The sequence below is a fragment of the Pholcus phalangioides genome, unplaced genomic scaffold, assembly GCF_987345545.1.
Source record: "Pholcus phalangioides strain wild (caught in Gottingen) unplaced genomic scaffold, Ppha-v1.0 ptg000005l_1, whole genome shotgun sequence".
Taxonomy (NCBI): Eukaryota; Metazoa; Arthropoda; class Arachnida; order Araneae; family Pholcidae; genus Pholcus; species Pholcus phalangioides.
The window spans coordinates 11,447,834-11,470,126 of NW_028301598.1; the positions used below are offsets into that span (position 1 = coordinate 11,447,834).

The 22,293-nt window shown below is 36.2% G+C and overlaps 1 protein-coding gene across 1 annotated transcript in view; it reads left to right on the forward strand.

Annotated features, from left to right (window-relative positions):
- Positions 1-22,293, forward strand: part of LOC149086300 (protein disulfide-isomerase A5) — a 68,011-nt gene that overhangs the window by 11,362 nt on the left and 34,356 nt on the right. Inside the window, exons 5-11 of the mRNA XM_089232325.1 lie at positions 483-528; positions 1,596-1,688; positions 2,965-3,025; positions 5,705-5,772; positions 9,766-9,857; positions 11,260-11,328; positions 19,742-20,643. Of these exons, the coding sequence (XP_089088451.1) occupies positions 483-528; positions 1,596-1,688; positions 2,965-3,025; positions 5,705-5,772; positions 9,766-9,857; positions 11,260-11,328; positions 19,742-20,643 (1,331 nt within the window). The remainder of the gene's footprint in view (positions 1-482; positions 529-1,595; positions 1,689-2,964; positions 3,026-5,704; positions 5,773-9,765; positions 9,858-11,259; positions 11,329-19,741; positions 20,644-22,293) is intronic.

A 22,293-nucleotide genomic window follows, 5' to 3' on the forward strand; every position in this document is an offset into this window, starting at 1 on the left:
GAGTGGAATAGTATTCCCCAAAGTCTGATCGATAACCTCATCGCATCCATGGCAAACAGGTGTGCAGCAGTCTTAGCTGTTCGAGGAGACCACACGCCTTATTAAAACTCATGAATCATGTCTAAACAGTACTTTTTTTTTATCGTTTACATGTAACCAAATTGTTGCCCTAAATCATCTTTTCATGTTTTTTCCATATTTTCAAAGAATTAAAGCTTAATTCCAAATTTCTTTACGTCTTTTTTCTGTATTGCGCATTGATACGCGTGTACTATCCATTGTATGCCAATACGTGGCTGTCTCGCACGGTTTTCTTCACTTTTTTGCTTGCTCCCCTAATTGTTTTGAGCAGTGTATATGATTAATTTTTAGTGAAGAAATCTGTAATATTTTTGATTTTAATATTGCTTATTGAACAAAATTAGCACAAGCTTTCCACGATATGTATGTTTCGAAAATGATGTTATTTATTTTATTTGCAGAAATGGGGAGTTTCACAAAGATTATGATAGAAAATTGACCCTACAGGTAAGTTCACTCCATTGCATTTTATCACGCATACCCTAGATGGTTATGAGCAAATGTTTCAAGAAAAAATATGTACAGACAATTTGTTATCATGCATGTATACAAGTTGCATAGCAAACAGGGAGGTATGACATTTTACTGGCAAACCGTTGATTCTAGAGGTTTACTTCTGGTTGGAAAAAGTTTCCAAATAGCTTGTAGCACTCAGATATATTATTCACATTGCAAGGGGTTGTACAGTTATTAAAATAAAAATGCTAACTTTCATATGGACACCTTGTGCTCGAGAACCCAATTACAAAGCTATTGCCTTGTTTCTGCTGATGCCAAAGAAAAAAACACATTTCTAAGTGCAATATTCATTGATATGTTCAAATTTGAAAAATGGGAAAGTTGGGAAAAACTGAATTAAATGGAGAAAAACTGTTTTACCTGCATTTAATGCTGTTTTCCCCTGTTTTTCAAATTAAAATATTTCAGCGAATATTGCACTTAGAAATAGGATATGTTTTTGATGGCATCAAGAGAGAGAGAGAGAGAGACAAATTTCTAACTAGGTTTTGGGGCATACAGGGACTGCATAGAAAGTTAATTTTTTTTATTTTAATAACTATACAACCCCTTGCAACATGAATGATACATCTGAATACTACATGTTATTTGGATACTTTTTCTAATTGGAAGTATGCTTCTAAGATCAATGGTTCACCAATAAAATGCCATATGCCCTGTTACCTATGCACCCTGTATATGTGTCATTATTTCTAGTAAGTAAACCATACCTGGAAAATTTACAGAAAAGTTTTCCAGAAATGGCTTATTCTGTGAAAACTCAGCATCTTTGTATATTCTGTATAAATTCTCTGGAGGGAAGGTAATTTGTTGCTTTTGAAGAGCACAGTTATGTATAAGCCATGCATTATTTCCTGTTCAATAACTGAGGTTGGTGGTTCGATTCCCCACACAGGAATATGATTTTTCTTTCCAATTTTCATCACTTGGTATCCAGTTGTCTGTTCTTTGTACATTTGATATGTATTGATATATGTTATTGCTCTTTTTATAAGAGTATGGTGAACTTTCTGAGGGATCCAACTGGAGACATGCCATGGGAGGAAGATGAAAATGCCAAAGATGTTGTTCATGTTACAGATGCCAATGTGAGTACATTTATTGTGATAAGCGAGGCAGTTTCCAAAAAATTATTTTTGTGATTACTTTTATTGTTCTTTACTTTACATGTTCTATTTTTAGCAGCGTATAATGAAAATATTATGAATTTTTTACCATTATTTTACTTTACTAAGAGGTGGTGATGGCTACTAAAAGAATAGCTGACTTACATAAAACAAATACCAAAGTTTTTGATAAACTGTCATACGCTACAAGGTATGGTTAGAAAAACCAACCTCTGATTCGAGGAATCTGGGTTTGAAGCTTAAGCATTTCTTGGAAGCACAGCCATTTAGCTTAACCATTTATTTTAATTGTAATCTTGAAACCAGTGGTTCTTGACCTTTTTATTGGGCACCACCACCAGTGAACCTAGGTTCATATTTTTGGACTGATTTAGATGATGTGGGATTTAAGTGTGAAAATCTTTTGTAATGAATATCCTCTAAAATAATAATTGCCTATCTAACGATATTAATCTCTGGTTGTAATGCACTTTTCATTGTGTTAATATATTCAATCTATAACATTACTCCTTAAAAACAATGCTTCTCCAGTCGCTTGAGTATCCTTAGATAGACTTTTCACACTATATACGAAATTAACCCATTAAAGACGACTTTGATTCTTAGAAAGAAAAACGCTGAGTAGAAGCTCTCCCACCATTTTTCGACAAAGAAAAAAATAAAAATGTTGAATGGCGAATTTTTTGACCAACTGGTATCCATAGGTAAATAACTCATATCATGGAATAATTTCTATCTTGCACTCCCTGTTACCCTCTGCATGCATAGAAATAATTCTGGTATAACAACCAACCTATGACCGATTACAGCACATGACTCATCTATTGATGATTTACAGCCAAGTTACCTCTTAGACTTGGACCATAATAAAAACAGCTGCATTTACGAAGTAAAAATAAAAAATACAGAGAAGAGTGTGAAGATGAACAATTTGAGCATATTAGTTGAGAAAAATAGAGAATAATTTATACAATTTGCTATATATTTAGAGTTCAATAACTCCATTGTACCACCTGTACAGATGGGAAATAAAAGACTTTTGTGCAATAAAAAGTTTGTAAATTGGGAAGACATTTACAGAAATGGTATATTGTTTATGTGTCTTGTGTGCCTTTTGTCATGAAAAGTTTACATCTATGGTATGGCAAAATAACTAAACTATTGAAATGCCAATCTGATTCACATGCTGTGTTTTTAAAAGTTTTTGCTAAAAATGTCATTATGTGACATTTTTCAGTCATTGGGAAAACTGTTGCACAAAGAAAAAGTTCCAGTTATGGTGATGTTTTATGCTCCATGTAAGTTCATTTAATTTTATTTTTGAATTCATGGTTTTCTTTTTGAATGTGCAAATTGAGCTTACCTCAAAAGCTTAAGACTCGTTCACCATTTTCATTAATGGAAAGTATTTCTTTACCACTTATCCACTGCATAGGTGTGAGACGGATGCCGTAGATGTATTCGTTTATCAGTAACTTCTTTGACAAAAGACTAAACTTGTTTCTGACTAGTTCTTGATTTATTTATTTTCCTTAAATCATTTGCTGATAATTTCTGTTATTCATCGGAGCTCATGTTATTACAAAGCTGTAATCTTCACTGTTGGGGGGAGAGGGAGGCAGCTGTCCTGTCAATATGGGATGTTCTCATATAGGTAAAAGTATCAATAAAATTAGTCATCCAAATAACCTTGGGAATGGCAAAAATGTTTCACAAGTTCCCACTATTGAAATAAACGGTGGCAGTTTATTTAATTCTAATAAGCGGAACTCATTATTATAATTAGAGCCTGGATTATATGCACTAAAAAGTGGCAAAATATGCTCTAAAAATATGCAAATATGCACTTAAAATGCCAAACTATGCAGTTAAAATACCACAATGTGCACTTAAAATGCCAAAATGTGCACTTAAAAGCCAAAATGTGCACTTAAAAGCCAAAATGTGCACTTAAAATGCCAAAATGTTCACTTAAAATACCAAACTATGCACTAGAAATCTTAAAAAAGTCAAAAATTCTGAAATATGTACAAAAAATGGGGAAATATGCATTAAAAAATCACCATGCCAAAAAAGGCCGACGTGTTTTCAAAATGCATCTTTTCAATTTTTCAGTGCACACACATATATACATTATAAAAAAAATATCCCCTTATATATACACTGAAGAGCCAAAAAAACTGGTACACCTGCTTAATATCGTGTAGGGCCCCCGCGAGCCCGCAGAAGTGCCGCAATACGACGTGGCATGGACTCGACTAATGTCTGAAGTAGTGCTGGAGGTAATTGACACCATGAATCCTGCAGGGCTGTCCATAAATCCGTAGGAGTAAGAGGGGGGTGGAGATGTCTTCTGAACAGCACGTTGCAAGGCATCCCAGATATGTTCAATAATGTTCATGTCTGGGGATTTTGGTGGCCAGCAGAAGTGTCTAAAGTCAGAAGAGTGTTCCTGGAGCCACTTTGTAGCAATTCTGGACGTGTGGGGTGTCGCATTGTCCTGCTGAAATTGCCCAAGGCCGTCGGAATGTACAATGGACATGAATGGGTGCAGGTGATCAGACAGGATGCTTACATACCTGAGTCGTATCTAGACGTATCAGGGGTCCCATATCACGCCAACTGTGCACGCCCCATACCATCACAGAGCCTCCACCAGCTTGAACAGTCCCCTGTTGACATGTAGGGTCCATGGATTCATGAGGTTGTCTCCATACCTGTACACGTCCATCAGCTCGAAGCAATTGGAACCAAGACTCGTCAGACCAGGCAACGTGTTTCCAGTCCTCAACAGTCCAATGTCGGTGTTGTCGGGCCCAGGCGAGGCGTAAAGCTTTGTGTCGTGCAGTCATCAAGGGTACACGAGTGGGCCTTCGGCTCCGAAAGCCCATATCGATGATGTTTCGTTGAATGGTTCGCACGCTGACACTTGTTGATGGCCCAGCATTGAAATCTGCAGCAATTTGCGGAAGGGTTGCACGTCTGTCACGTTTAATGATTCTCGTCAGTCGTCCTGTTCTTGCATGATCTTTTTCTGGCCGCAGCGATGTCTTAGATTTAATTTTTTACCAGATTCCTGATATTCGCGGTACACTCGTGAAATGGTCGTACGTGAAAATCCAAATTTCATCGCTACCTCGGAGATGCTATGTCCCATCTCTTGTGCGCAGACTCCACGTTCAAACTCACTTAAATCTCGATAACCTGCCATTGTAGCAGCAGTAACCGATCTAACAACTATGCCAGACACTTGTTGTGTTATATAGGCGTTGCCGACCGCAGTGCCGTACTCTGATTGGTTCCATATCTCTTTATTTGCATACGCATGCCTGTACCAGTTTTTTTGGCTCTTCAGTTTATATATACTGCATAAGCAAATAACTTCTACTTTATTGTTTATTCAGACATTTTTAATTTTCAGTTTGTTGTAGCTGCTCAATAACGAAAATACCAGTAACAAAATAATTTTGACACTATTTCTAAAAACATTTAACACTTTGACATATCTCTAGAAATAGCCTTACAATAAAGCGGTTAATATTCGTAAAATGTTTTATAAATATGTATTAATTCACTAAATTTCAGCTGTGGGGAAAAAAGCAGATGTTATGAAAATATTATGAACAATATTTATTTCAAAAAATATTTTAAAAAAATTGAGTGCGCTTAAATAAACCTGCAAAAATATGAACTTATACTGAAAATTCTTTGATTTTATGCATTTGTATGCATTAATACTAAAAATAGCCAAAATATGCAAATGTATATAATCCTGGCTCTAATTATAACTAATGATTTTCCTATGTTAAAACAGTGTTTGATTTTTTGTTTTGCCAGTTGAATGCTTATAAGCGGTTGATTCTTATAATGTGATTCTTATAAGCAGTGGGTACTGTACAAAAGAACATTCATAAGGCTTTTTGCATTGCAAATAATTTTTTTGGTTAATTAAATTTATATACATCTGTTAATTAAAGGGTGTGGATTTTGTAAACGAATGAAGCCAGAATATGAAGCAGCTGCAAGTGAACTCAAAGGACAATCAGTGAGTCAATTTCAATCATAAATTAATGATCCTACATGATTCAGGGAAAAGCACTTATAATTATACATAGCCTGATTTATACCACATCACATTATGTTAATGATATGTTGCATTAAAACTATGGTTACTGAAAATTAAGGAAACTAATAAAACTATAATTTGGTGTATAAATTTTTAAAATTAATGACAGTATTTTTAAAAAGACCTGTTTAATTATTCAGGTGCAATAGCTATTTAATTAGCACAATACATAGCTCCGCATGCTGAAATATAAGGACATTACTAAAGGTTCACCTAAGATAGGAGGTTAAGTCTGAATGCGTATGAGTTGCTGTAAATACAGCAAAGGTCAGATTTAATATATTTTTACCCTATAATGTTTTATCAGAGACTACTGAAGAAGTGGTCGCAATGGCTTAGCTTGATGAAACCATACCAAAACCATGTTTCATTATATTTTTCAGAATCTTTCCTGACTCAAATATACCATTTCCAGTTGTGAAAGAAAGATAACACCAAGCAATCATATAACTATTACGTTACTGTGAAAAAGAATGGAGTTACATAGAAGTCATGATTCTGCCTATTTAAAATATAACTTTGAATATTCTATTCTGAATAGTCTGAATGCTTTCAATCTTCATTAATGATCAAAGATGGCCCTGTTAGAGTAGTGGTTATCAACTTTTATCGACGTATGGAGCCCTTTTTACTATATAATTTGGGCGGACCCCTGTAGGACTCTTTAAAAAAAAATTACTGATTTTATTTTCCTCTAGCGTTTGCAGAGCTTCTGGTAAGTGTGTATGAAGCTCCAAATGTTCCACAAAGCACTGGGTTGTGTTAAAGCAGTGTTTCTCAACCTTTCTGGAAACAAGGACCAGTGAAGTACCTGTAACAATTTGACGGACCACTTGTGTCCCGTATTATGGTACATTCCTGTAATTTTCGTTGTTCGACTTTTTTACACTGCTCAAAACAATTAGGGGAGCACATGGTTTTAACAAAATTACGCAAAGATGTATAGCGATAAGTAACATAAAATCAATCATCCATAATTTAAAGCCTAGCAGGAAACGGAAGAAGAAAACTTCATATGCAAATCAATGTTCATGACGTCAAAAGCCAGAAAAAGGAGATAAGGGCAGAAATCGGGATGTTGCAGAAACGTCTGTTTTACTGCCGTAACTGTGAAATTCGATTGCGCAGCATTTTTTTTTGAGACAAGGTGACTTGAGGATGTCTCAACAACGTGATTTACCGGAATCCATGGCATGGCGTGTTATAGGCAGACTGGAATCCGGGCAAACACAACGTAGTGTCGCGGACGCTGTTGGAGTCGCCAGTAGTGTTGTTGCAAGGCTGTGGAATCGATTCCAAGAAACAGGAAATGTTAGACGTCGATCAGGGCAAGGTCGGCCACGTGCCACTACAGCAACTGATGACCGGTATGTATGGTTAACAGCCCGTCGAAACAGAACAGAGAATGCTACGCAGCTGCAAAGACGGTTGCTCTTGGCAACAGGACGAAGGGTGTCCAGCCAAACAGTACGTAATCGGCTTCATGAGGGAGGGCTCTATGCACGTAGGCCAATGGTCTGCATTCCGTTGACCCCACGCCACCGTGCGGCCCGAAGAAGATGGGCTGCTGAACATTGAGATTGGGAGCAACATGATTGGAGCCCAGAGCTGTTTACAGACGAGTCCCGATTCAGTCTGGAGTGTGACACCCAACGTGTTCTGGTATGGAGGGACAGGGGCACTCGAAATAACCCTGCATTCGTTCGTGAAAGGTCACAATACAGACGAGCTGGTTGGATGGTATGGGGTGGAATCAGCATAGGTGGACGTACGGACCTGCATATCATTCGGAACGGCACTTTGACGGCCCGAAGGTATGCAGACGAGATATTGCGACCTCATGTCATCCCTTACGCTGGAGCCATTGGAGATTCCTTTGTTTTCCAGGATGATAATGCCCGACCGCATAGAGCTCGTCTGGTGGAGAACATGCTTGAAGCTGAAACAATACAGCCTATGGAATGGCCAGCGTGCTCTCCTGACCTGAATCCGATCGAGCATGTTTGGGACATGCTCGGACGACGCATTGCTGCGCGACCAAGGCCGCCTGTTACTGTCCGAGACTTGCAGATTGCACTTCTTGAGGAGTGGAACAGTATTCCCCTAAGTCTGATCGATAACCTCATCGCATCCAGGGCAAACAGGTGTGCAGCAGTCTTAGCTGTTCGAGGAGACCACACGCCTTATTAAAACTCATGAATCATGTCTAAACAGTACTTTTTTTTATCGTTTACATGTAACCAAATTGTTGCCCTAAATCATCTTTTCATGTTTTTTCCATATTTTCAAAGAATTAAAGCTTAATTCCAAATTTTTTTATGTCTTTTTTCTGTATTGCGCATTCATATGCGTGTACTATCCATTGTATGCCAATACGTGGCTGTCTCGCACGGTTTTCTTCACTTTTTTGCTTGCTCCCCTAATTGTTTTGAGCAGTGTATATTTGTTCCGTTTTTTCAACAATATTTACTTGAATATATTATATTCACCAAAATCATATTAATGCACAGTGTTTTCATAATAAAAATTATATTTTGATAATTATGGCTAAAGTTATAAATATTCCCCTCTCATATTTTTCAGGTTTAACGTTTTGTCCCCAATTTTGTTTTTTTGGAATTTTAATTCCGATTGGTGATTGTGCTCACTTCTGACAATGTTTTTGACGATAGTTAGTGATGTCCCGTGTTTTATGTATTATTATTTAAGATCTCAGTTTACCATATTTTTCTCAGTGGAATATGGTCATCAGATCATTTTAACATTTTTTTTGTGAAATTAATTTTTTTTACTGCGATTTGTAGCAACAATTTAAATCCACACCGTTTCAGCAGTAATTAGCAAATTGCATTTAAAGCAGTAAATTGAAATGTTTAGCAAAATTTAGTGATATACCGTATTTAAATACAAATACAAAGCCACAACAGGCAAAATGCCTATCGAGCTGGCAGAGAAAAGGGTGCCAATAACAAATGTGGATGTTATATATTTCTAAAATACAGCGATCCAATTAAAAATGATGGATCACAATTCCCAGATTCTCCTCGATGATGTACCTAAGTGTGAAAGTATGATTTTATTTGGACCCATATGGATATTACCAATATTGATTACAATAGATGAATAATTTTATCAAGTGCCTGTGGACCACCTATGCCATCGTCGCAGACCACAGGTTGAGAAACGCTGTGTTAGAGGATATTGATCATGTGTAGAGGCTCTCTTATGAAAGGCATGGAAGAAAATCATAGTTTTTTTAAGCAGGAATAGTCTGTATACTCCAAAGTACCGTATATACTCATGTGTAAGTAGACCCAACAACTACAAAAGCAAATTTTTGAACTAAAAATGTTCGGCTTATACATGGGTAGTCAACATTTGGACAAGTCTACCTTGCAGATCTTATCTCTGAACGTTAAACAGTTAAAGGACAAACCACCTTTTTTTTTCCACAGTAACCTTATTCTTATATGGTTGTTTTTGTATAATCTCTATTTCACAGCTGGAAACAGTAAATCTGCGTCAAAAAAGATTCTGACAAGGATTATGGAACATGCTTGGTGCATTATGTCTCACCAACGAAAAGCTATTGCACCCACTGTTTCAGTTGTCTTTGCCAGAGCAGCATAGGTAAAGTCTAGATAAATATGACCTCTGAATATAGGAGGACTTACCTTATTTGATAGTGACTAATATATATTTTGTGAACCAATCACATGATAATGTATATATAAGCATATTATATATGGAAATTTTAAACTTTTATAGGCTCTCTACTGAGGTGGAAATTCAGGAAAAATACATCAACGTATTATTGAACACTGTAGATTTCAGTACAACAAAGATATATTTTTTAACTGTTTCAAATAATATAAAAAGAAATTTCAACACCCTTTTTTATTTTTTTCAAAGGTTTTAGCAGCAATGGATGTGAATAAGCCAGAAAATGCTGTAGTGCGGAAACATTTCAACATATCCGGATTCCCAACACTTCTTTATTTTGAGTATGCTCATTTCAGTATCTATTGGTCTTGTCAATCAGTTTTCAGTCACTTGGCACAGGCAAACCAATCTGTATCAGTAAATAGTAAACAGTGTGAAGCCATAGCTCATATGCTTAAAATTGTCGGGTGATCATAATAAAGTGGTCACTCAGTGTATTACTGTTTGCTTCGATGGAATTTTGTTCAGCTCTCCAGATCCTTGTTAAAAATATAACTATATACTAGCTATAACACCCGGCGCGGCCCGCGTTTTCTTCAATGAGGCTTTTTGGATCACGTGTTTGATATTTCCCTCTTTCCTTGAGGGACATACAAACCGTGTCTAAGTTAACCAATATGGCCACTTCATGAAATAAACAAATCTAGATTTAAAGAAACGTAGAAATGAATATATATATTTTTTCTTTTTTAAGGGGCGCTAGGCATTTTGATTCTCCCCCCCCCCCCCTAAACTTCAAGTTATCCATCTGCCTGTTTCAGCTTCCAAAAATGCTTAGTTAAAGCTGTGGAATTTCTTTGATGTACTTTATGGGCCCATAATTAATTTTAAAACATCTTAAACTATATGAATTTATGCAGTTGAATATTAAAAGACATTACAAAGACATTAATTTTCACGCTTGACAGGATATAAATAAAAAGTTGAAATCAATGTTATTGCATGGATATTCAACTGAAACGTAAGTCCGGCTAATTACTTATATTCAGTTTTTTGGGCTTTGTATATCTCTAAGCAATAATTCGTATATCTCTAACTCAATGTTTCAAAAATTCAGAATTCTATGGAATTTTTAAAATTATTGATGTGGCAGAAAACCCCATTAAATATCCGCATTTCTACAGTTAGAATCGGCAATTTTAACACTGATTTCTATGGGAATCATCCTTTGCTTGTCCCTCAAAGTGATGCTGATGATGATTTTGACGTCTATTCAAAAAGCTCTCATTACTGGGAGGATTGAAAAAGCGGCAAATCATTATAAAGGCATAAAATATTATACATATATATACTGGCAGCGTTAAAGAAGTGACAAACCATTGTAAAGGCATATACACATCTGAAACACATTGCTAGGAAATTATGTTAACCAAAAGTGATTGTTGAGGCCCAAAAACCATTCTTGCCTGACAGTTTTTTGCCCATTTGAGACATTTGCCCTGCTCTGATGAAATTTTAAAGTAGCCTATTGCTCAAGTAGGGTCCCATTTGGTATGTATGCAAAATTTGGCGACGATCGATCTAAAATTGTAGATTTGTATAGAGAACATACACACACACACACACACAGACACAAAATCAATTATATATATATATATATATATATAGATTATAGTTCTCAGTGCTTCAATGAAGATGCTTCTTTGTTACACTGATTTTTTTGTATTCATTACATACTTGCAGGAGTGGCAACATGAAGATTAAATATGATGGTGAAAACAATAAAGATGCATTGGTCTCCTTTATGAAGAAGTAAGCTTAGACAAATTGACAAATTCCAGTTTGCTTGTGTACATATATTCTGTGAAATGAGCTTCATGTTTGCTTTTGTTACAGTAATCCCTTAAACAATAACAGTAATGGATGAAATATGAAAGAAAAACTATTTGTGTGGGGGGAAAATGTTATATATATAAATGTTATATGTAGATATGCTAAGCATAAATACATTTGCTAGCATTTCTATATTGCAGTAAAATGTCTACACAACGATATTCAAGGGACCAAAGAAACGTATCGTAGGGTGTCTACCATCACAAAGTCCGTAAAAAGTCCCAAAATGAGAAAAAGGTCATGAAGTCAAGAGACAGTCATGAAATAAGGAAAAAGGTCACAGATTTTTAGATTTTTCCTGGCATTTTCTCTTGCTCTATTTTATCACTGGAAATCATAGTTTTTCATCAGGCTTCCCATTGCTGAAGCCTGATTGATACCTTTAATCGTGGAGTGATGATCAACTGAACATGGTTTTCCAACTTTAGAGCTGGAATGTGAGTCAATTTGTGTTTTAAAACAAAGTCATCACAGGAAGCAGTAGCAACAACTGCATTTCTACTGTTGATTGACATTGTGAAAAATCTTGATAAGATGTTTCATATTGCAAGCAAAAGAGTTATTCCAGCAAACAACGAATGTTAAATCACCAAAGTTGCCAAATAACGAGTTTTAAATCGCCAACATCGCAAATAAGTCAGGTAAAAGACACAGAATTTTTCTTTGGGTATGTGGCAGACACTTTGTATTGTTGTGAAGGTCTATAAAAAGTTCATCCAGGACCAGAGAGTAATATCGATATATAGTCAAACTTGGTCAATTCAAAGCTTCAGGGGAGACAGCAAAATAGTTTTAATTCTCCAATTCATCTATATAAGATAACTATACTTTCTCAAAAATTAAACAACTCTCTCAACAATGAAAATGTATTGAATGTTATCATTTACTATACATACATAAAATGCAAACAATCATGAAATCTATTTCATTAGTAAATTTTGATTTCCTTTCTTTTGGATGCTCTTAAAAATTGCACAAAATCTTCAAGATGATTTAAGGAATGAAAGATAAGATTTTTGAGCTTCAACAGCATTATTTTTCAAACATGTCGGTAGCTTCTGCAAGTGTTCAATTAGGGACCTCGGTTGCTTTCTTAGATTTATGAATAATAACATTACTAGCATTTGCATCTGCTCTTGGCAGATGCTAATGAAGTCATCCAAGAACCAGTAAAACACCTGCTGCATATTGAAAGACAAAAGCTAGCATGTGGAACTATTCAAATTATTAAAGTACGAGTGAACAGAGAAATGAATTGAAGTTACACACAAAAAAACCAAAAACAAGCCAACTGAATGAATGAAAAACAACGAATGTAAACAAAGCATGTGTTGCCACAAATAAAGCACTAAAGTATATCACGGTTAATGGTTAGCAGGTAATTTTCTAATATTAATACTCCCAAGTATTATATTAATATATTCTAATATTAATACCCCCCCCCCTTTCTAATATTAATACTCCCCTAAAATTAAACATGCTAACAAATTAAAAAAGCAAATTACAACCGATACATGAGCACAGATGCAAGAATACTGAATGGGTACAAAAGGAAAAAAGAATATATAGAGATACACAATACAACACATCAGTTTTCCTTCAATTCACACATCCCTATCATTTCTTTCAAATGATTAAACCTTCCACAAGGAAGTGGCTTAGTGAATAGGTCAGCAGCTTGCTCTTTAGTTGAACAGTTATGCACATCTAGCTGTTCTTTCTGGTACAGTTCTAGAATGAACTTGTATCTCACATCAATGTGCTTGGTTCTGCAGTGAAATTCTGGATTTTTTATGAGTCTGATGGCACTCTGGTTGTCGACCTATAGTAAAGGGACACCACTTGAAATCCCAAGTTCTTGAAACAAGTACAGAAGCCATACTATTTCTTTTGCAGCTTGACTCGCCGCCGCAATCTCAGCCTCAGTTGTAGATAGAGCTAGACATTTCTGACATTGACTTTTCCTTGTTATTGCACCACTGCTGCACAAAAACACCATGCCTGAGGTTGATCTCCTTGACACAGGATCCCCTGCATAATCCGAATCACTGAATGCTTCTAAAGCACCAGCTTTGGAATCAGATGAGTACAAAATACCCCAATTTACTGTACCCTTTAGGTATTTCAATGTCCTTTTCACAACATTCCAATGACACTCTTGAGGTTTGTCTAATACCCGAGAGAGCATACCAAGCGTGTAAGCTATATCTGGTTGAGTGACTATAGCTAGAAACATGAGGCTCCCGATAGCCTCTCTGTAAGGAACATCAATGGCTGGAGCAGTAGACATCTCTGCTGTTAAACAACACTTTTCAATACCGGATTTGCATCGGTCATATTGAAATGGGCTAAGGTTCGTCTACAATAAGATTCCTGATTTATGAAAATCGATCCATGATCCAAATAATTAATTTGCATACCCAAAAAGTACTTGGCAGTAGTAGTTGTAATAGATAACTATTACAACTGCAAATTTAGATCTGAGTTGGTCAAGAAATATATTTAGCATTTCTATGTCCTTGGAAAATATCAGACCATCATCCACATAAAGGATGAGAAAAAAGGTTTTCTCTGCATTAACAAACAAGCATGGATCTGAACTTGAAGACTTTAAGTATTTCCTAGAAATTTGCTGAACTTTTCATTCCAGCACCTGGGGGACGGTTTCAGTCCATAGATGCTCTTCATAAATTTGCAGACCTGATTTGAACCATTGTCGAAACCTTCTGGCTGGTTCATATAGATTTCTTCCTTTCTTTCTCCATGAAGAAATGCTGTTTTGATGTAAAACTGAGCAACCTTTAATTTCTTCTAGCAGCCACGCTTAACATTGTTCTCACAGTATCCCAGGGAACAACTGGACTGAACATTTCAGTGTAATCTACACGAGGTACCTGTCCAAATCCTTTAGCGACCAGACGTGCCTTATATCTTGTCACTGCACCATCTGCATTTTTCTTCGCTTTGAACACCCATTTATCTCCTATGGCTTTTCTATCACATGGCGAATCCACCAACTTCCATGTCTTGTTTTCAATTAGAGAATCCATCTCTTCTTGTAAAGCAGCTTGCCAATGACTAGTTCTGCCAGCATGACATAATCATCAAACTTGGATGTCTTCTTCAGCTTCGACTTGTCTCGTAAATTATACATATCAGTGTCTGACCGTGATTCAACTTGCCTAGAACCATCTGTGTCTTCATAAACTTTTTCAGTAAACTCTGGATTGTTGATGAAAATCTGCTTGCTTGTGACTTCATTCTTGAACACAACGTCCCTCGAAAGCATTATTTCATCTTTACTGGGTATCCATACCCTGTAGCCATCTTTATCGCCACAATACCCAACAAAATATCCTTTCTGAGCTTTCTTATCAAATTTTTTCTTTTCTGTTTTGCCACATGAATAAAACATTCAGTAAGTGAAACATATGTAAGTGACTGAATGGTGACTCCTTGTTATATCATAGTTCATAAGGAGATTTTTCCTCAACACTACTCAGTCCAGTTCGGTTGATAACATAGGCTGCGGTATTAACAGCTTCTGCCCATAGCTTTTCTGGCAATTCCTTATCATGTAGTATAGTTCTGGTGGCTTCCACAAGAATCCGATTTTCCCTCTCAATTGCTACATTTTGTATTGTTGTGTATGGCATTGAGTTTCAATGAATCGATCCAATTTCTTTTACAGTGGATTCACCTTCAGAATTCTTGAACTCTGAACCACACCATCAGTTAGTAGCTCTTTAACAGTATGACCTTGAGTTTGTACTTCAGCAAGAAAGTGTTTCACCTTTGAAGGAACTTCAGACTTTGCTTTCAAGAAGTATAACGATCTGTACTTTGAGAAGTCATCCTTGAATACAACATAATATCTGCTTCCACCCAGATTTTTCAGGCATTGGCCCACAGACATCTGCAGGGATCAGTTCACCAACTTTATTTAGCCTCGTTGTTCTGGTACTAAAACTGAGTCTATGCATTTTACCATATGCACATGCAACACAAAAATTTTGACTAAACTGAATTTCCATACCTTTACTTTTGAGGAATTTCTGTACATATTGATTGTTCTGGTGACCTAATTGCTCATGCCACAGTTGAATGTCAGAATTTTTCACAGCAAGACAAGTTTTAGAAATTATGACACACATCAAAAGCTCGTACACACCAATGAGTTTACAAATTCCAACAGCAACAGTCTGCTTTCCATTTTGGAACTCTCTTGTGCTTTGTGTAGCAACTCCGATGAGACCATGATTCAGAGCAGATCCCGATGAGAACAGATTCTGGTCAGATTTAGGGACATACCAAGCATTTTTCAATTGACCTGGTTTCCGCCTCCCACATACCAGCATTTCCACATCAATTGTGCCGTATCCTTCAGCATACATGAAAGTTCCACCACAGAGACGAAGCGATTTTGGCTCATCAAAAGGAACATACGAAGAGAAGTCAGAATGAGTCGATATGTGATGAGAAGCCCTGAATCAATTATCCAACAGTCCTTGTTAACATCTGTGACAGACATGAATTCTTGTTCCTGAGAACTCTGGTCAGAAGTTTCATAGTCTTGAACGGCAGTTCTTTTTGATATGACCGACTTTCCCACAGGAGTAGCACTTCACCAGTTTCTTCTTCTGCTTTTGAGTTTTCGAAGTTTCGAGCTTTTTCTTAGCTGTCGAACTAGCATTTTTTGCAATAAATGCTACAGTGCTTGGTTCGGAACTGCAAGATTTCTGTTCTTCAAGTCACTGTTTGTGAAGCCTGAGACGTTCAGTCAAAGTCGCTACGCTTCCTTTGTTACGCGGAACTGACTTCAAAGCATTTTGGAACTCCAGATACTCACTCGGAAGGGTATGTAGAGAGAGCTATACGCTTAATAGAGTATCCTTGCTATGCTTAATAGAGTATGCTATTAAGCAACATTGAAACAGGAAGACTTACATTTTCTTCTTTGAACTCCTCTTGCAAATCTTGCCAAATTTGTCGCAGTTTTAACACATGGGAGGCGATACTGTCAGCTGGATCCTTTGTGTAGAACCCTCGAGCCGATTATATATCGGCAATAGTATCAGCCTCCTCAAAAGTTTTGACATCAGTGGCAAACTTCGTGCGTTCAGGCTCAGTTGCGTTTTCATCCAATGAAGCAGGATACGTGACTTCTCCTGAAACGACCGGCATCATTTTTTGGAAAGTCAGCTGTAGTTCCACATCCAACTTCCAGCTTGTCCAGTTCTGTATATCTTCCAACTTATCGATGGAATGAAGCTTTTCCCATTTTCCCACTTGAATTGGAAACTTAAGCTCAAAAAGTAAGCAGATACTAAACTTTGTTTCAGAAGTTAAAATTCCGCAACCGTAGATGCAATCATTAAACAATCAAACTCAGTACGAAGTGGAAGGTCACTGGGCCCATAATCTATTCAAATTATTAAAGTACGAGTGAGCAGAGAAACGAATTGAAGTTTAATGGACACACAAAAAAAACAAGCCGTCCGAACTGAACGAACGCAAAACAACAACAAGTATATCACGGTTAGCGGGTAATTTTCTAATATTAATAGGAATTCGTAACGAAAACATTGCTTTGTTACTCATTGCTTGAACCACAACAACAAGTTAGATGTTTGTATTGTAATTTTTCAATGTTGGCTACACGGTATGTTCTGGAAAAGATCAGTAAACCATGGAATAAAGACAAATATGATTCAAAGTTAGCCAGTAATTCTGAGAAAAGACATTTTGCGAATGACTTATCTGAATCAAACTTAGAATCATCCAAAACATGAGGGAAGAAGATAAATTTTAAAGGCAATTTCAGTATTGAATTGAATAAGAAACTCGGTCAGTTCCTAAAATTCAAACTATTCAAAAATTTGAATTAGCCAAGTTCACCTGTAAAGGAGATTATTGCTATAAAACAAGAGTGGCCAATCTGTGGCACGCGAATAATTTTCAAAAATTAAAGAAATTATATTTCATTTTTCACCATCAAAGAAATTCTCTCTGAACTTTTTTAAACAATCGTTTTCTTATGAATGATGATCTTTTATAAATATGGTAGACACTCGTAAAATACTGTAATAAATATGTGATGGCTTTCTATTCAATGTGTTTCTGCTCTGTTTTTCATTTTTGGGCATAGTTGCTGGACTCCTCGTGTATGTGATTCAGGATTGTCTGCATGGGGTGATATGCATTGTATAATACAATTACATTGTATATCCATGAATTCCTGTGGGTGGGGAAGTGCTAAGCCCTCTTACAAAATTAATTGGGAAGGGGGAGGGGTTAAGCATTCTAAGTACACGAGTTTCTATGCCCAAAATGGTGTAAGTAAGATGAACTTGTACCGATATAACGTGCATACACAATCTGCATTACGATAATCAAATTTATGATTCAAAAATAAGAGCAATTTAGATCTCAAAAGAGTGACGAACTGAACATTTTTACGAAAATAAGAGGACAGAAACAATTTTTTGCAATACTGTAGAAAATGCTTGCATCCTGTAAAAATGGGGCATATGGCCTGCGTATTAAAATTCATGTAGTGGTATTTTCATCAAAAATAATATTGATTGTGGCACAGCTTGGAAAAAGGTTGACCACCTGTTAAAGAGGGTATCAGTTATATAGGGTTTTCTACTGTATTGTTTTTAATTTATAAGTCCTTGCGAAATTGGATGGATTAAATAGAAATTTAAGTAGAACCACAAATTTTTTTGGTGGACCAATCAACTGAGAGTTAGGTGGCTTTACTTGTGCTTAACTACCAAGGAGAGCAGAAACCAAAGAGTTTTTCTTTTTTGTAGAGGAACTAGTTATAATACCTGCACCTGGGTTTTCTTCAATTACTGGGAGGATTGAAAAAGTGACAAACCATTATAAAGGAATAAACTATTATACATGATACTGGCAGCATTAAAGAAGTGACAAACCATTGTAAAGGCATATGCACATCTGAAACGCATTGTTAGGGAACCACGGTAACCAAAATAAACATTCTAAAAGTCATTGTTGAGGCCCAGAAACCATTGTTGCTCGACAGATTTTTGCTCATTTTGGGCATTTGCCCAACTCTAATGAACTTTTAAAGTAGGCTATCATTCGATCCAGGTTCTGTTTTGTAAATATGCAAAAATTGGCAATGATCATCTAAAATTATGGATGTCGTATTAAAAAAAAAGCAACTAAAATTGTAGATTTGTATAGAGAACATACACACATGGACAGACAGACAGAAAATCAATTTTATAGATATTGACAACATAATGAGGACAAATTACAGTTCACAAAACAATGACGTTTGTCATTGTAAGGAAAAGCAAACATGTTTTTAGTCCCATAGAAAAACATGGTCAGAATGAGGGAGTGTCTGTGGTAGTCAAAGTTGTTTCTTTCGCTTCAGTATTTTTATTCTTAATTTTGACGTCATAGTTGTTGCCTGCTGTTGTTAGTGACATATGTCCAGCTTGGCCCCTTTGAATATTATTCAAATGTTTTTTTCAAATTGGAAACAGCAATCATTAACTAATTGTTTGTGAAAAGCTTTTATGTAAGTACCCTCTAAGAAGTCTAAAAGAAATACTGATCAAACTTTTTGGGCCACCTTTGCCTCTGCAAAATTAAATTTGTGGTCTCCAGCAGTGTAAAGCTATTGTGGACTTACGGACCTCTTCATTTTTAACATACCTCTTATGTTCACTCAATCTACATTTCAAAGAACATTTGGTTTGACCGATGCAGTCTTGAGGACAATCTGTCGCACTGAATATAATAAATGCTCTGATACTTAGTTGGTGAGATAAAATCTTTTGTCAAAAATTCTTTGGTGGCAAGTTGATGACCCGTATTTGAAATTGTTTGAAAGTATGTTTTAGTTTCGTAGAGAGAAATGGATTGAGAGGTATGACAGCTATATCTTTACCAAAAAAGTCTTTATTGTTATTGAGGGTGGTCTCAGTTTTAGTTAGTTTGTTTTCCACCTTGATAACAGTACCATATGTGCCAAAACATATGTAGGTGTTTTGTAAATTGTTAAAGGTCCCACAGTCCTTACGTTGTCAATATTCCTCTATAGTTTCAGGCAAAGTTATTCTTTTTGATTTTTTCTTTTTTTGTTGAAATTGTGTGGATGTTTGAAAAATTCTAAAATGGATGAACAATTTTGTTTCAATTTAATGTTAGTGTTTCATTTCCTGGATAAATATATATTTTTGTGTCTCATTGCATTTCATGTGTTTGATGCATCAAATGTAATAGGAAAGTCTCCAATTTCTCTTCATCACTTTTTTTTTTAATTTAATGACATTCCTTCACTTCACAGTCCTGAACAACAGCCAGAGAAGCCCAAGGAAGAAGAATGGTCAGAAACACAGAGTGACGTTGTACATCTTACAGATGAGACGTTCGACTCTCAACTAAAGGATAATCCATCGGCACTTGTTATGTTCTACGCTCCTTGGTGCGGACACTGCAAGAAGATGAAACCAAAGTATGTGTCTGCTGCTGCTAATATGAAAGGGAAAAAGATACCCGGCATTCTTGCTGCACTAGATGCAACAAAAGAGAAAGCTGTGGCAGATCGGTATAAAATAAGTGGTTACCCTACTGTCAAGTACTTCAAAGATGGACAATTCCTTTTTGATGTCAATTTCAGAACAGCGGACGCTATCGAAGAATTCATGAGAGACCCAAAAGAACCCCCTCCCCCGCCACCTCCAGAACTTCCATGGAGTGACATTCCTAGCAATGTGGTTCACCTCACTGAGGATGATTTCAGGTCATTTCTGAAAAGAAAGAAGCATGTAATTGTGATGTTTTATGCACCATGGTGTGGCCATTGTAAGAAAGCCAAACCAGAGTTCCAGAATGCAGCAGATTATTTCAAAGATGACCCCAAAGTTGAGTTCGCAGCAGTTGATTGTACGGTACACACTGGTGTATGCAGTGTCCATAATGTCAAGGGTTATCCAACTATCAAGTATTTCAGTTATTATAAAACAGAAAAAGACTATTCTGGAGGTAGAACTGAGAGTGATTTTGTAGATTACATGACAGCCATGGCTGATGGCAAGCCGCTTCCTAGTGCTCAACCGGCTTCTCCAGAACCTCAGCAGTGGTGGTCTGAGATACCTAATGGAGACGATGTGAAGTTGTTGACTGAATCAAACTTTGATAGCTCAATCTCGCAGCATGAATCTGCTCTGGTCATGTTCTATGCACCATGTAAGTAACATTAACAATTATGTCTGTGAATGTTTACTATTTTCTTTTGCACTTGAATAGTTTTATTGCCAAAAATACTTTTGCTATTAATCATTCCTTAATTTTCTTCTTTTTTATGCGGTGACTAAAACAAATTTTTAATTCCTCTTTTATATGAGGTTGGAGTTCTGAATGTCCCACAGAAGGATGGTCTGTTTTTTTTTTTGAAAAATGAGTTAAAGAAAGTTATCTGAAATTGCTAGAATGCATAGGCATAAACTTGTATTGAACCAGTGGGCCAGAGGTTCCTCCATCCCATAATCTTCATAATTTCTATTGAAATGTTAAGCCTGAACCCCTTTAAGTATTTCCAATATTTACATGACCTCCTAATAACTTATGCCTTTCAATAACATTACATCTATGCTGGTATGTTGGTTTTACCATGAATTAACTTTGTCTCATTCATTAAGTTTGTTATAAATACATTGACACTTGTCTGAGAATATTCTTTTACATAGGCATATGCAGGATTTTCTCAAGGGAAGGGTTTCAAAAAATTTTTTTTTCTTTCTGAAAGATTTTTTTAAAATTTTCCCCTGCAAAATAACTAATACAAATACAACGCCACAACAGGCAAAAGCCCAATGAGGTGGCTGAGAAAAATATTCCCATAACAAATATGGATGTCACGTATTTCAAAAATACAGCAACCCAATTAAAACTGCAATTACAAACAATATGTATACATGATGAAGTATTATACAATGCCCATAAAGAATACTTATGTTTGTCTTATTCTAAGTATGGATAGCTTCTCGATTTACCCCAACATGTTTATCATATTTCTTTTTGAACGCGGCAATTGTGTTAGAATTGACTACCTGGGGGTAAGCTATTCCATTTATTAACAACCCTATTAGAGAAAAATTCCCTGTGACACCATAGCCTTACATTGTCCCTTACCAATCGATACTGGTGTCCCCTTGTAAAATCAGTCGATTGATGGTGTGCTAATAATTCATAGTCCATTCTATCCATCCTGTTGAAAATCTTGAACACTTCGATCATATTTCCCAGACACCTGCGTTCATCCAATGTAAACATATTCAAAAAATAAAATCGCCAATAAGGACACGCATAGCTCTTTGTAACGTATCCATGGGGCCCCCCTGTGTAAAAGTCTGAAATCGTCGTCAAATACATAAATGTTTACTTTTTGTTGTTTTTCGTCAACAGCGGTGGTCATGTGGCGACAATCAAGGCTGATTGTGATGTTGCCAGCCTGTGATCATATGTAAATGAAATGACCTTGAATTTAAATACTGACTATACGTTGTCGCGCTCTATTTTTTCCTACATTTTAACTCTATTAACTTCTTGTTTTGCTAGCTTAAAACAATCGGCTGAGGTCGTTAAACTAAAAAGTCATGTCATAACTTGAATAACTTTTGTTCTATATTTCCCGGCTGGTTCGTTGGAAATGATTTTATCATGAAAAGTTCTGTAAATAAAAGTCTAATAGCCTTTTACGAGTTTTATAGCATCGATCTGGTAACTATCAGCCTGCTCTGGATGATGAATCCCCGAATGGCTTATCGGTGAAGATGTCAATTTATGACGATCTAGACGTTCAGTTATCTTATATTCTACGACGTTAGTTTTACTAGT